This window comes from Myxine glutinosa, chromosome 9 (assembly GCF_964187855.1).
Source record: "Myxine glutinosa chromosome 9, kmMyxGlut1.1, whole genome shotgun sequence".
Classification (NCBI taxonomy): Eukaryota; Metazoa; Chordata; class Myxini; order Myxiniformes; family Myxinidae; genus Myxine; species Myxine glutinosa.
In genome coordinates this window covers 78,530,686-78,546,435 of record NC_136269.1, presented here as the reverse complement: position 1 = coordinate 78,546,435, position 15,750 = coordinate 78,530,686, and the positions used below count along the sequence as shown (strand labels likewise).

At 46.9% G+C, this 15,750-nt stretch overlaps 1 protein-coding gene across 1 annotated transcript in view; it reads left to right on the top strand.

The window, feature by feature from the left end:
- LOC137435747 (copine-4-like) overlaps positions 1-15,750 on the top strand; it is a 354,102-nt gene that overhangs the window by 84,231 nt on the left and 254,121 nt on the right. Inside the window, exon 7 of the mRNA XM_078785105.1 lies at positions 6,298-6,387. Within this exon, the coding sequence (XP_078641231.1) occupies positions 6,298-6,387 (90 nt within the window). The remainder of the gene's footprint in view (positions 1-6,297; positions 6,388-15,750) is intronic.

Below are 15,750 nucleotides of genomic sequence, written 5' to 3'. Positions count from 1 at the left end.
AGGCATAAAGTCCCCCTCCCTTTATATGGGACGGTTAATGCTCTAGAAAAGTTCCTCTAAAGGGGCGCCAATTTGATTCATACAGCTGCATGAAGAAGTAAATGTATTCTATTTGGCAGATGAAGGGAGCCCCTTCATATGAACTTTTCTAGAGCATTACTTGGTTCCTCCTAAGAACACAAGGTTAGTACAGCATGCACAAGAGATTTTTTAGAATGTCCCTTCTTTTCTATACTTTGCCACATGGCACATACCATATATAAAGGGGCCTTTTCTATGCCCCTGGCATTTTTCCCATAATGTTTATGCTGTTGGGTCACTAACACAGATCGCTAGTTATGTGCTGGAATTAGCAACTATTTTTTATATTAACTTATACTCTCGAGAGTATCCATTGTACATATAGCTCTTGTACATATCATGGCTTCCCAACCTCCCTTCCCCACCACCCTCTTACATCTGACCCCAAATCCTTCATCGGTTTATGCATGGCCTTCCCCTTCCCACTCGTCCATCCCCTATTAATGAAGAAAAACACAACTTAAAAGCTCCTGTAAACACACACACACACATTTCTGGGCAAAAACCATGCGAAATATGAAACCACTCAATTGGTATCCCTTGGGAATACCCCACCGCAGAAACAAAAATAACTTGGGAATGCCTCACCTGGTGGATTAAAAATACTAATTACTCAAAATGAAGGCTTCTTTTTATCGTGTTAATGTTTGTTGTCTTCGGTTATATAAATAATGGATTTAATCAACAGAATGTTGAGAACAGGGAAGATCCAGTAATTGAATGTAATCAACTTCAAAATCCTCAAAGGACAGCTGAGCAATGCTCACAAGTCACTGTGTGTTCCATGCTTTTCTGCAGTATTTACCATAGTCATTCATGCAACCGGCGTCGTACAAATTGGGTCAGCAGGACTCAATCTTATTGCTCCGTATGACGTCACAGCTAAAGGCACTCCTTGGCAGCCTTTGCGTGAAAATAATTGAACTTTTGATTAGGAATCGCTCTTTGTTAGTGGCATTGGTGGGATTTTGTTTAATGCAAAATTGCCTTAGTGCAGCTATAGTTTCAATATGTTCAAATTTTGAAAAAGAATGTGTCACATGACCTTCATATTTGTTTACGCATCTCATGCATACTTCTGTAGCTGCCTTTCCAAGTTTAAAACAAATTTGAAGATTCACTTGTTGCTTATTTATATTAATGAAAACATAATGCCAGATCATTCGCAGGAGCCAACCAATATTAAAATTGAGACAGTGAACATCTACTCCTGTCCATTAAAAAATCCGGCCTGTAGAGCTGCTCCATCAGCGTGTCTTCAATAGTTTGGGTTGTTTGGCCTTCCCATATGTGTACAAGCTTCTCCATATGCTTTAAGATGATTGTATCAAAAAGTCTTATTTTAGCTCACTGGTTTAGTTTTCATCTCAGCTGTTTCACTGGGGATTTGACCTACAGTAAGTACAACTGACTCAATACAGGTACAATGTCCTTCCTGCCAAGCAAAATGTTATTCATAGCTATCTTCCTGGACATTTGACTTGCTTTCACTATGATCTGGCAGCAACCTTTCCCCATCAAACTCGGTTCCATTGGAGTTCACATTTCGTTTCACAATTGTTTTGCTGACTTCCTCTCCTCTTGCAATCAATTGTTTATTTTCAATGACTATTCCTCTTCCCTCATAGATGTTTCAGGTGTTCTAGAAATATGAAATAACTACTTTTTCTTATCTATCTTCTGCCAAGTGTCCTATCCTCACAGCAGCTGCAGCCAACACTATCATCAAAATTACTGGGTTTTTTGTTCTGAGACCTTATGCCATTTACCCATCAGTCTTAAAATTACCGCTGACCTCTCCAGGGCTTCTCACAATGAAATTGTATCTTGCACTAGGCACCGGGGATAGATCCTTCTCCACTTTATCTTTCCTTCTAATCCTCACATTGGAAAGATAGCATAGATACCTAGAGGAATGCCACACTCGCCTCTAAGCTCTTTAGCCTAGTATGAATCTCGGCCTAGCTGCAAACCATCATCCTGGTGTTCTGCATGGAGGGAGATTCCTCAATGTTTGTGCCATCAAACGTTAAAAAACTGAGGGTCCCAATTGCCAGTATTAGTTTTTGGACGTTAAGGATCCAAGAATCTCTTCCACAAAGAGGTTGTGAGTTACCGTTGGCACCCTGAACAAATTCGAAACCCCTACACTCTTTGTGGGCATTCTGCATCAGAGTGGCGACTGACCCATCCAGGATTGTAACCCTTGCCAAAAGACGGCTTTGACTCTCCTGAAGGGCTAGTAAATAATATGGTACAGCACTGTGAAGTGAAATCAGGTTCTTCTAAAGCACGTTAAAGAGCATGGTTAAGATTGTGGTTAGGGTTATGGTCGTTAGTGTTAGTTATTTGTTATTGTTGCTACTGCTTCTGTAATCCTCATTCCTTCATTTCCAATTTTCTTACCTATCCAACACCCTGCCCTCCTTCATTCTATCACCTCAATCACTACAAAACTTCAAAACTATCTGACAATCATCTGTCTGACTGCTCTACCTACCCTTGTTTTTCCTCTCTTCTTGACTGTCCTCTTCCACTCGTCATTTTATTTTAATCCTCTCTCCTTTTCACATAACCCCATCACATTTCACATAATTTCACAATGCTACATTTGAGCCTTATTTTCTAGTTTAACAAAAAATTACTGTACTACGTCTGCAGTGCCGTGATGCATGGTTTCCTGTTGCATCTTACCACAATGACGTACACCATGTGAACTTCAACAGACGGCAATGTTCAAAACGAGCTCAAATACGTAATAAATTCAGGAAATCTTGTTATCAATATGAAACCATGAATATGCGCAAATAATGATCTGTAAGTCCAGGGATGACAAAAACTTTGTTTATGTAATTTTTTTATACTATGATTTTATACTCTAATAACTGATGTCATTGTTATGTTTCCGAAACTATTTTTGGCTGCAGACTTAGTGATGAACAACCAAACTTTTGTTTTCAAAGTTGTCATATGTTTTGTGATGTCAGCATCTTATAAAGTGAAAATTGCACAAAATATACGCTCCATGTTGAATAAAAACATAAAAGCTTCATTTTACTCAAATAGATTTAGTAACTTAATGTTCATTTTGTTTTGGATGCAATCACTGGAAACTTATTTTGTATAATTTAAGTTAACAGTTTGTTGGCTGTTTGGCCCAATTCCCACTTCGGACACCAACATTTAATGATCCAAAGAAGAAAAGAATTGTTTCAAACATGTTAATTTTCAAAACATACGTGCTAATTTATCAACAACAAAAAGATCAACCTCTATGTGTATTGTACATTCCATTCAATCAATTTCGGACAGGTTCTTGAATCAATACACCCACATAAATCAATTTTATAATCTCAAAAACACATCACCAACCACTTCCTCCAGCTATTTTCCTTTCCTTATTTTCCAACTCTTATAGGATAGGTGAAGGCTTATTTCTGTTGTAGGTTTGTTTCTACAATTAGTACCCCCAGTTTTTAACGGTACCTCAGAGTTTCAAAGACCTGGAGGAATACTAAATCACCATTTACTTTTCTTTGTCTGCCAATGTCCGAGATGAATCTCAGAGCCACATGTGACTTTCAAAATGAAATTTTGCATCATAATGGCAAAAGTATGTGGAGTTGACATTTTTTGACCTTGACCCATTTTTGAAGGTCATGACCAAATTATAGGCAATTTCACATTTTCACCATAACTCGCCTAATGTTTGTCCAATCATAACGAAATTGCCCTTTCTAGATAGCCTCGAGCAATTAATTTACACCATACCCTGGTGTTGGGCTAGCGGCTAGGGTGCCGGCTTAGGATTCCTAGGATCCTGGGTTCGAATCCCAGTCTGATCGCTGAACCAACGCCAGGGGGGTTGACTCAGCCTGTCATCCCCCCGAGGTCGGCAAATTGAGTACCAGTTCACTGGTAATTCCCCGTTTGTCGTAAAAAGGCAACAAACAGGGTTGGCGGCAGGAAGGGCATCTGGCCGTAAAACATTGATTCAAAAAGGGGACCCAAAAACAACACCAAAAACAACAACAACCCCCGCTTTGTGGGGTAAAAATGGCCTCTAAAGGTGGTTATATTATTACATATACCCATTCGGGTTAAAGGTCAAGATCAAATAGTGGTCTGAAAAGAAATTGCATTTTTTTGTCATTAATCAATTTTGCCAATGTGAAATCTTAAAAATCGCTTGGCCTTCCGAGATGTCCTTGTATCATAATAATGTACCTGTACTAAAGTTGTGCACCTGATATCTGATCAGTTTCCTTCCCCTACATTTTTCAGATTGGATAGATTGTAGATCTAAATTGTATATCGTAGATTGTGGATCCCTAAATGTTGAATGTCAAGGTCATATGGCGGTCCAAAAAGAATATGGCCATCATGGGATCATGGGCGCTTGCCCTTGGCGATCGCTTTGCGATCGCAGATACCTAGTTTATTTTATTATTTTTTTGCTTTACAATACTAATCACGTTGATATCATTACTTAAATGCTTATCAATCCAGTGGATCCTGTCCTGAGAAACCATGCAATGAGAGACCACCTCTCGTTTCCAACCACCGACGTAATTCACGGTTGTATTTTCCTTTTACAATTAACCACTTGAAATGAGCGACGACCTGTTAAACGTAACCAGCTGTGAAATCTGGTCAATTTTATGATCAGTGGCAAAAAAAATTGGTCAATGTCACGACCACAGGTTTTGGAAAACCACTTCCCTGGTAGCTTGGGACAAGTACTATAAGTTAATTCCAGACAACTATTATCAAAGACGCGTCTGCCCGGTGGATTAAGTCATTTGCTTTGTTGTAAGTTGACTTAAAGGTAGTGCCTAACGATACTAGTTTTGTCACATAATAGTTTTGTTATCCAAAAACCTGCCTGTATGGAATCACGAGAACCAATTTGGCAAATAAAATGTGCTGATTCGTTTTGGTGGTGGTGGCGGTTTGCATCATTTTGCGGGGGCGCAGCTGTGCGGCTGATAAAATGCCCTCTATAACCAATCATCTGGTACTCATTTTGCCGACCTCGGTAGTATTACAGGCTGAGTCAACCCACCTGGTGTTAATTCAACGGTGGGACAGGGGCTCAAATTCAAGACCCAAAGATCTCAAGTCAGCCACCTTAGCTGTTAAGCCAACACCAGGCATTTGTTTTGGTGATTCGGGTGCAATTCCGGAAAAGATAGGAAATGGAGGATATTTTACTGGAGTAAGCAATATAAGCAATATAATATAAGCATATAATGCAGGACAATAGGATTCAAGAGATTACACCATTAGAGCAATTGGTATTGATACTAATTTTGTGAAATAAAATTGTTGTAGTACAGGTATGACCATTTGGGTCATGGAAGTTGGTTAAATCAGTCGCCATGAATCAGACCTTAAACGACATTAATGTACAGTAGTTTGTTGTTTCATCATTTGGTGTGCCAATAAGTGTACTGCAGATTTTTAAACATTTTGTGGCCATTTGATATCAATTAATAAATGATAAATAAATAATTAACGTCATCGCAGAAGGAGGTCATTAGGCCCATCAAGCCTGTGCAATGACTGCCAACCAACCTATGGTTGTTGTCCATGCTCTATCCTTTTTAAGTGCTGAGCATCAAGCAAGCAAGGAGCACGTACCATTTTTAAAGTCGTTGGTTTGACTCAACTGGGGTTCAATCCAAGACCTCCCAGAATCATAGCACATGCTGTAACCATTACGCGACCAAGTTTGGTTAATATAGTGCTTTATAAAACTGATATTGACCCCATTGTTGTCATGCATACAGAGGGTAGGTTGGTGTGTCACAACAAAGCGAATGGTGTCTTGAGAGTATCCCTCTAATGAAGGAGCACCTGTTTTGAAAGACTGCCTTGGGCATGGCACTCGGGGCAGTTTCTCAACAAAACATGATCCACTCTATTATACAAAAGCCCCAAAAAATTCACAAACTCAAAACTATTTTTCTTACAATGATATTTATCCATGAGGTAGGCGAGCTATCACTGGCACATTGGCTACATTCCAGATTCCTACCCAGTATAATACAAAGAAGGCAAAGGCAAACCAGCTCGTGTAATCCTTCCCGTGGGATTGCTTTGGCAGCACGCAACCTGCCTTCCTGCAGAACTGTAGAAAGGACAGGTAACAGGTAATTCCCTGTTGGTGTGACTGACTTCAGATTGTGTTTTTGTGTATTGTGAGTTGTGCAGGTCATCATGGACAACCTTAACCCAATCTGGAAACCATTCAAAGTGTCTATACAATCTCTCTGTTGCTGCGATTATGAACGACAGCTGAAGGTATAACCATTCCACACTGTTCTAGTTAAAGATAAATAATTGTCTAGATGTGTTTAATTGTGTGGTGGCATTTATGTATATTTTCCTATTTGTGTATATTTATACTTGTAATAGTCATTTCAAAATTATGTTTCTATTACAGTGGTTATTGTTGGCATTATCATTATTGTGATGGAAAAATGGCTTTTCTATCTATCTTTAATTATCTCAAATTCAGTCTAATATTCATTGCTTGCATGAATGATGAATGTGAAACTCGTTTACATGAATGGCACAATTGAAGGAATTGTGTGTGTGTGTGTGTGTGTGTGTGTGTGTGTGTGTGTGTGTGTGTGTGTGTGCGCGCAGAGTGTATCTAATGTGTGTGTGTGTATGTGTATGCATATGCATACATATATATATATTATATATATATATATATATATATATATATATATATATATATATGTATATATATATATATGTGTATATATATATATATATATATATATATATATATATATATATATATATATATATATATATATATATATATATATATATATATGTGTGTGTGTGTGTGTGTGTGTCGGACGGACTTTTGCCGGTCATCAAGCTTTTCTACTATTCACCTTTCCTCTTCATCCTCCCCGGTTTATTTTGTATTTTTGTTTTGTTTTTGTTATCTGAACTTTGATTCATTTGTTTTTTTTATTTCCACATTCTGTAAGACTTAATTCGTCTTTTTGTGTTGAGGCCTAGCCACGGCACACCCCTGATACTAGTCATGCCCGACTGTAGCGTTATCGCAAAGATACTTCGAGATTTTATTGGTCTTTGTTTAATTTCCATTTCCTGTACTAAATTTGCACACCTTAGTGATTTACACACACATTTGCACCTGTACTAAATTTATCCCTGGTGTTGGGCTAGCGGCTAGGGTGCCGGCTTAGGATCCTGGGTTCGAATCCCAGTCGATCGCTGAACCAACGCCAGGGGGGTTGACTCAGCCTGTCATCCTTCCGAGGTCGGCAAATTGAGTACCAGTTCACTGGTAATTCCCTGTTTGTCGTAAAAAGGCAACAAACAGGGTTGGCGGCAGGAAGGGCATCTGGCCGTAAAACATTGATTCAAAAAGGGGACCCAAAAACAACACAAAAAACAACAACAACCACGGTTCCCGAAAAAGGCCAACCCCCGCTTTGTGGGGTAAAAATGGCCTCTAAAGGTGGTTATATATTATAGTGAGAGAATGAGAATGTTATTTGGTTAACAACATGGCTTTTTAACTTTTGTTCACAAGAAGTTAGTGCAGCACTTTAAGGAGGCATCATCATCATGGGAAAAAAATGAAGAGGGCTTCGCATGCGCCATCATGAATCGATCCGACCTTTTGGTGATGATTCGGATGGTGCTGTGACGGGTTCAAGAAGCAACGCACATCCATCTCAACTCCGATCTAGCAATAGATTTATTACCGGGGTTAGTGCTACTTCTAGTTCTACGACTATGACTAAAAAGAGGAGGTAAACCTAAAGGAAAAATATCAGAGGATGTGAAAAGACTCCAAAAAAGCAACGTAGGAGCAACTTCTTACATTGATAACAACAACCATGTTTGTCTTGTCAAAGAAGGAACCAGAGATAAAACCCGCAAAACAAGTTCCTCTGCTGATGCTTTGAAAGTGCCTGATCCCGATGTACCGACAGGTCACAAAAACAACAATAAGTATGTCAAACAGGAGTTCAGTCTGAATCAAGTTTCTGTCCAGAAAGTAAATTATGCGAAAGACTTGGGAGTTATAGTGAACAGGGAATTGAAATTCCACAAACATGTTGTGGCAGCTGTTAACAAAGGACAGCAGCGACTTGGCATCAAAAGGAAGACGTTCAGTTAACTGAAGAGGACTTCTTTACCACTTCTGTTCTCAACATTGGTAATACCTCTCCTAGAATATGGAAATATCCTTTGGCACCTTCGATTCAAGACAAGCAGATAAAATTCCAGAAATCAAGGAGCATCCCTACCAAGATAGGCTGCAGATGTTCAATCTACACTCCCTCTACTACAGAATGAAGAGGAGGAGGGGTGATATGATTATTGTCTATCAGATTCGTAATGGGCTGATCAGGAACAATTCCAGTCATTTAATGAAGCCAGCGAGACATACCTCAACCAGAGGTCACCCAAGGAAGTTATTTGAGGAGAGGAGCGAACTAGACGTCAGGAAGTGTTTTTTTAGCAGTGGAGTGGTGGATGACTGGACCAGTCTTCCACAGGAAGTAGTTGAAGACAAGATGACAAATTAATTTAAGTCTAAATTAGACAGGCACTGGTGGAATGCATGCTTCCACCTTCCATAAGTTTGCTCTTCTCAAGGATGTGTTCAGTATTACAATGATGAAAAGATCAGGGTATCACCCTCTTCCCTGAATACAATGATGATGAGGATGATGATGATGATGACGATGATGATGATTATGAATGTCAACGTGATATGTTTCATTTTGCTGATATTAGCCCCAACTGGGCGTCGGCCTGGTTGGGAACTTATATATTGGGTCCTGTCCCTCCATCCGTCTGTCCATCTCTCAGCAACTCAGCAATGTCTCGACGCATTTTTAGCTCACCTGGACTTTAGTCCATTGAGCTTACGAGCAACGGTACCCACCCTACGGGTGGGGCTTCAATTGGGAAGCCGAAATGAAAAGGCAATGGCCTCTCCAATATTGTACCCGTTTGTGACGTTTGTCACATTGTCTCCAGTACCCGTTTGTGACGATGTTTTCAATGTGACGAAAATATTCGAATTCGAATTTATTTATTCGTATTGCACGAATATGTGAATTGTGATTGTGTTTCATTGTGATGTTTGTGCGGCAACGAGTGGTTTGTACAAAGGGCAGGGACTTAATCAACGTGAGCTGATGACTCGCACTTACTGGGAATTCCTCGTTCGTGGGACACCGTCTCAAGCCCCAGTCCCCATCATGGATGGGGCTCAGCGGTTTACCCGAGCCTGACGGCGAAGGGCAAGGTACACACTGGCCCGTCCAGTGTAGCGCGCGTGCGGCCCCGGACATCGAAGGGCATTAAACGTTCATTAACATTAAACGTTCATAAAAGGATTACGAAACGAAAAACATTACGAAATTACGTTCACACTGACACATCAAGCACTACCGTGAACACATACATCGTCACAACATCGTCACAATGAGACATCGTCACAATGAATGTTATGCAAACGCGAATGTTATGTTGTAGTCCAAACCTGAGAATGCTGGAGACCAAAGCTGAAATTGGGAAAACCAAATAGCCTATTTTACTCCCAGGGGTCCCAGGATTATCCACCCAAAATATCTTTACGATGGGTTCAGCAGTTTTTACGGTACCTTCGAACAGACAGACGGACATTTGGTGAATTATAGTAAAATGCAATCGAGCAGTGTCCATAGGTCAGTGAGTGACAACAACAACAACAACATGCATTTTAAGGCCATTTCCCTGCTAGAGCGGGGGTTAGCCTTGCGGTCCCCATGACAATCTTCTCCATTTTGCCCTATTTTCTGCATCTCTCCTTGTTAACCCCCTTGCCCGCATTTCTTCTTCCACCATCTCTAGCCAAGACTTTCTCGGTCTTCCCCGTCCTCTACTTCCTTCTACATTCATTTCCATCACTCTTCTCAACCAGTCACTTTCATCCTTCCTCAACACATAACCCAAACCATCTCAACCTGTTCCTCTTCACAGCATCAATCACAGGCTCTATTCCCATCATCTTTCGCAATTCATCATTTGTCTTCCTCTCTCCACCTCCTCCTCCTCTCTCTACATGACCAAACCATCTCAACCTGTTCCTCTTCACAGCATCAATCACAGGCTCTATTCCCATCATCTTTCGCAATTCATCATTTGTCTTCCTCTCTCTCAACGATACTTCACACATCCACCGAACCATTCGCATTTCCACCCTTTCGAGCCTTCATTGCTGCTCTACGTTCATTACCCATGTCTCGCTCCCATAAATCATAACATGAGTGAGTGAGTCTGAAAACATTTCAGTCATTATCACTTGAACCAAACTCATGATTTTGATGAAACTTGGCCATAAGCTTCATATCTGATGCCTAACGAAGGTGTATTGACCAGATCAAAATCTGCACTCAATTGAGAGTTTATGGGGGGAGGAGGGGTGTTGACCCCCAAAATAGGTATTTGCTCTCCTCTTCGAACCGACACACACTTTTGACGAAACCTGACTACAACCTTCATCACGCATGATGTGACAATGTTTGGTCGTAGCATAAAAGCATAAAATATCAGGGCCTAAAGGGGTCTGCAGGGGGTTTGAGTGGCTGTTGCTCCTGATCCAGGTGAGCTTCAGGACCCGCAGTCCTATTTTTTAGATTTGACAAATAATATGCTGGCCATGAGAATACGTACGTAAAATGTTTTTGGGATCGCAGCCATTTTGGTATTATGACTACCGGTATTCAATAAACAAGACCAAAAGTCTAACAGCGGCGAAGCCAGGCTTGTAAAATATTATAAACCACAAACACATATGATTAACTTTTAAAACAGTTGCTCATGCTGCTTATAACATTAAACAAAGAAATTTGGAGGAATCTCGACATCCATGAGGTAAGTTTTACTTACAGAACTGAGCGAATATCTACTGTAATCTAGATTATACCCCACAAGGGTTGGAGTGTGCTCATTTGCCAAGCAGCTAGCTAGCACTTGCCAAGCCAGCCGTTCCTTAAGGGTTTTGAATTGAATGCTTGCTCAAATGCTTTACCCACTTGGCGATCTCTCCACAAGGACCTTGGTAAATGAACACACACCCAATGTTCTTGAGACCCGATCATAGATCGACTGCAATCTATATACCCAAAAGATGAATGGCCCTTCCTGCCACTCCCGTAGTGAGCAGGTATACTTGTAAATTAAATTATCGGTTGGTGCAGTCAGCCATCATAATGACATCATAGACGTATGAACGTAACGGACACAAAACAGTCACTACGAAGGGATTAGTGTCATGATAAGATTTACTATAATATTAACGTTACGTTGTAGGAGCTGTGCTCCAACATAAATCGGAAGAATGGTCGCGACAAAAAGCTGGAATTCGTCCGAGTTTCTTTATTGTGTCAAATCAACTCGGGTACTCTGAAAAGCCCGTTTATCGGGCAGCAATATATATACACATTATCCCGGAGCGTTTGCCCGGGAAAGGCGAGACCGGGCGTGCCCTGGAAAGGCGAGTCTGGACATGCCCGGGCGTCCTGGACGAGGCCTGGCAAGTCGAGAGCGGGCATGCCCGGGCGTCCTGGACGAGCCCTGGAAAGGCGAGGCTGGGCGTGCCCGGGCGTTCTGGGCGAACCCTGGAAAGGCAAGTCTGGACATGCACGGGCGTCCTGGACGAGGCCTGGCAAGTCGAGAGCGGGCATGCCCGGGCGTCCTGGACGAGCCCTGGAAAGGCGAGGCTGGGCGTACCCGGGTGTCCTTGGCGAGCCCGGCATGGTGATCGCTCCGCATCCTCAGTAGGTGCAAGGCGATTGTGTATACCCAGCGGTAGCCGCTACACACATCCCCCCAGAATCGACTTGCACCGGCAGGGTCAATTTATGGGGGGTCCTGATGACCCGGCCGAAGCGACCCCTGGTGGGTCGTGGGGGGGGGGGGGGGTCCGGTGTGGTGGTGGGCGGTCGAGTGGGGGGCACCGTGGATGGGGGGCGGCCTCGCCACGGCAGAAGGGCCAACCGTGGCGGTTGGTCGATGTCCACGTGCGCCGGCTTTAGGCGGTCCACCGCAATCCGGTCCGACCTGCCGCCGATGTCGATGACGAACGACTTGTCGTCCCATCGCAGGACCCGGAAGGGCCCGTCGTACGGCGGCCGGAGTGGCCCCCGGTGTGCGTCATGACGCACAAAAACGTACTCTGCTGTGCGAAGCGCTGGGGGGACGTAGGACTGGGGGTCACTGTGGTGGGACGTTGGCACGGGCGCAAACCGTCGGGCGGGCTCCTGGAGGTCCGAGCGCTGGTGAGCTGCGGACCAGGGACTGGTAGCGTCGGGCACGAATTCGCCCGGGACGCGTAGCGCTTGGCTGTAGACAAGCTCGGTGGTGGACGCCCGGAGGTCCTCCTCGGGGGCCATGTGGAGGCCCAAAAGGACCCACGGCAGCCGGTCGGCCCAACCGCCGTCCTGAAGGCCGGCCATGAGCGCGGCCTTCATGGAGCGGTGGAACCGCTCGCACAACCCGTTGGCTTGGGGGTGGTAGGCCGTAGTACGGTGGAGTTTGACCCCCAGGTTGCGGGCGACCGCGCCCCACAGCTCGGAGGGGAACTGCGGTCCGTGGTCCGACAAGATGTCCGCCGGTGCGCTGAAGCGGGTACCCAGGTGGCGATGAAAGCCTGCGCCACGTCGGCGGTGGTGGTGGAGACGAGGGGAACGGCCTCCGGCCAACTGGTGGTCCTGTCCACCATGGTGAGCAGGTGTGTGAAACCCCGTGATGGGGGGAGGGGGCCCACCAGGTCCACGTTGACGTGGTCGAAACATCGTTCGGGCACGGTGAAAGGTGCCAGTGGGGCCTGGGTGTGTCGGTGGACCTTGGCCTGTTGGCAGGCTGTGCAGGTGCTGGTTCAATCGCGGACGTCCCGTCAAAGGCCGTGCCAGACGAATCGCCCCGACACCAGCTTCTGGGAAGCTTTCCGGCCCGGGTGGGAAAGGCCGTGGAGGGAGGCGAAGATGCGGCGTTGCCAGGTAACGGGCATGATGGGGCGAGGCTGGCCTTGGGAGACGTCGCAGAGCAGGACAGTGTCCGCGAAGGGGATGTCGGCCAGGCGGAGGCCCGTGTCCGCCGCCCGGAGGGCTTGCAACGTGGTGTCGGTGGTTTGGTCCGCCGCCATAAGTGTGAAGTCCACGCCGAGGTGGACCGCGTTCGCGCTGGCCCGAGAAAGACAGTCGGCCACGGTGTTGTCTTTGCCGGCGACGTGCCGGATGTCCGTGGTAAACTCCGACACGGCGGAGAGGTGGCGCTGTTGGTGGGCCGACCATGGCTCCGTGACCTTGGCCATTGCGTAAACCAATGGCTTGTGGTCGACGAACGCCGTTAAGGGTCGGCCCTCCAGGAGGTGGCGGAAATGGCGAACGGCCAGGTGTAGACCGAGGAGCTCACGGTCAAACGTGCTATATTTGAGCTCGTTCGGCCGGAGTTGCCGGCTGAAAAAAGCGAGTGGCTGCCAAACCCCGTTCACCCATTGCTCATGTACGGCGCCCACCGCGTAGTCGGAGGCATCCGTTGTGAGGGTGATGGGAGCGTTGAGCACCAGGTGAGCAAGCAGTGTTGCGTCGGCGAGGGCCCGCTTTGAGCTTGTAAATGCCGCGTCCATGGCTGCGGACCAGACGACGTCGTGTTTGGCCGGCTTGCCCCGGAGGGCTTTGTAGAGGGGCCGCATGAGTTGAGCAGCACGGGGCACGAAGCAGTGATAGAAATTCACCATTCCCAGGAATTCCTGCAGGGCCTTTTGGAGCGGGGACGCGTAAACGTGGTGATGGCCTCGAACTTGGTTGGCAGCAGCACGGCCCCGTTCTTGGTGATGTGGTGGCCCAAAAAATCAAAGGCTGTCATGCCGAAGTGGCATTTGGCCGGGTTGACGATGAGGCGGTGCTCGCTGAGGCGCCCGAACAGTGTTCGGAGGTGGAGGAGGTGCTCGGCCCGGGACGTGCTGGCAACGAGGATGTCGTCCAGGTAAAAGAAGAGGAATGGCAGGTCGCGCAGCACGCCGTCCATCAAGCGCTGGAACGCTTGAGCCGCGTTCTTGAGGCCAAACGGCATTCGCAGGAATTCGAATAAGCCGAACGGCGTGATGACGGCCGTTTTTGGGACGTCGGCCGCCCTGACAGGTACCTGGTGGTATCACCGTATTAAATCGATCTTCGAAAAAATGACCCGTCCTGCCAAACGGGCGGAGAAGTCTTGGATGTGCGGGATCGGATACCTGTCGGGGGTGGTAGCGTCGTTAAGGCGGCGGTAGTCGCCACATGGGCGCCAGCCGCCCCCTGGTTTTGGGACGATGTGTAGTGGCGAAGCCCACGCGCTATCGGAGCGCCGCACGATGCCGAGGTGTTCCAAAGCGTCGAACTCGGCTTTGGCCATGGCGAGCTTGGCTGGGTCGAGGCCACGTAGACCGGCAGGCCTGTGGTTGGTATGTGGTGCTCGATCCCATGTCGTACTGCGACGGCCGAAAACGTCGGCCGCGTGAGGGCCGGGAACTCCGTGAGCAGGCGAGCAAACTCGTTCGCCGCCGGGAGGGCGCATGCCAGCTCAGTCGGAGCGGAGCTGCTCAATGTGCATGCCAGGGAGCTGAAGGTCTCGGCATTGACGAGGCGACGCCGTTTGACATCAACCAGCAGTCCGTGTGCGCAGAGGAAGTCGGCGCCTAGCAGAGCCATGGGCACGCTTGCGGTTACAAAAGTCCAATTAAAGCGTTGGCCACCGAAGCAGAGGGTGACGTTGCGCGGGCCGAAGGTGCGGATGGCCGATCCGTTGGCCGCAACCAATGAGGGGCCGCAAACCGTGGACTGCCTGTCCTGATCGGAGGCGGGTATGATGCTCAGTTGGGCGCCGGTATCACACAGGAAGCGCCGTCCGGACGCTTTGTCCCTGATGAAAAGTAAGTTGCCCGTGTGGCCGGCGCTCATGGCTGGTAATGAACGCCGGCCCGGCCGTTTCCCGGCTTGCCGAAGGTGCACGGGGGTTGGCATGTCCGGGCCTTCTGTCCGAACCTGGCATGATAATAACACCATGCCTGGTCAGGTGGAGGCCCCGTCGTCGTGCTGGAGGTGGTCGGCGCGGCGTAGCGGCCGACAATTGCGTCGGCAGTTCGGTCGTCGACCGTGCCGGGTGCTCGGGCGCCATGGGCGTTGCTTCGGACGGCGGTGGGCTCCAGGTCGCTGCTCCAATGCGTTGGCCTGCCGCGGAGATCTTGTCGGCTTCCCTGGCGAGGGCGCGGGGATCCGTGATCGTCGTGCTTGCCAGGGCGAGGCGTACCTGGCTAGGCAGCTGACGGAGGAACAGCTCCCGGAACAGGAAAGCCGGAGAGTGCTCGCCGAGCAGCGAAAGCATGTAGTCCACTCGCTCGGACGGGCGCGTGTCGCCGAGCTCGGGCAGGTCGAGCAGGCGCCGTGCGCGTTCCGCCGATGAGAGGGCGAAAGCATCGAGGAGGAGCTTTTTAATCGCATCGTATTTGTCAGCGGCTGGCGGGCTCTCGAGGAGGCTCAGGGCGTGGGCCGCGGTGGCTGAGCCGAGTGCTGCTACCACATGGTGGAAGCGGGTGTCGTCGGCCGTGATGCCTCGCAGGGCGAACAGGGA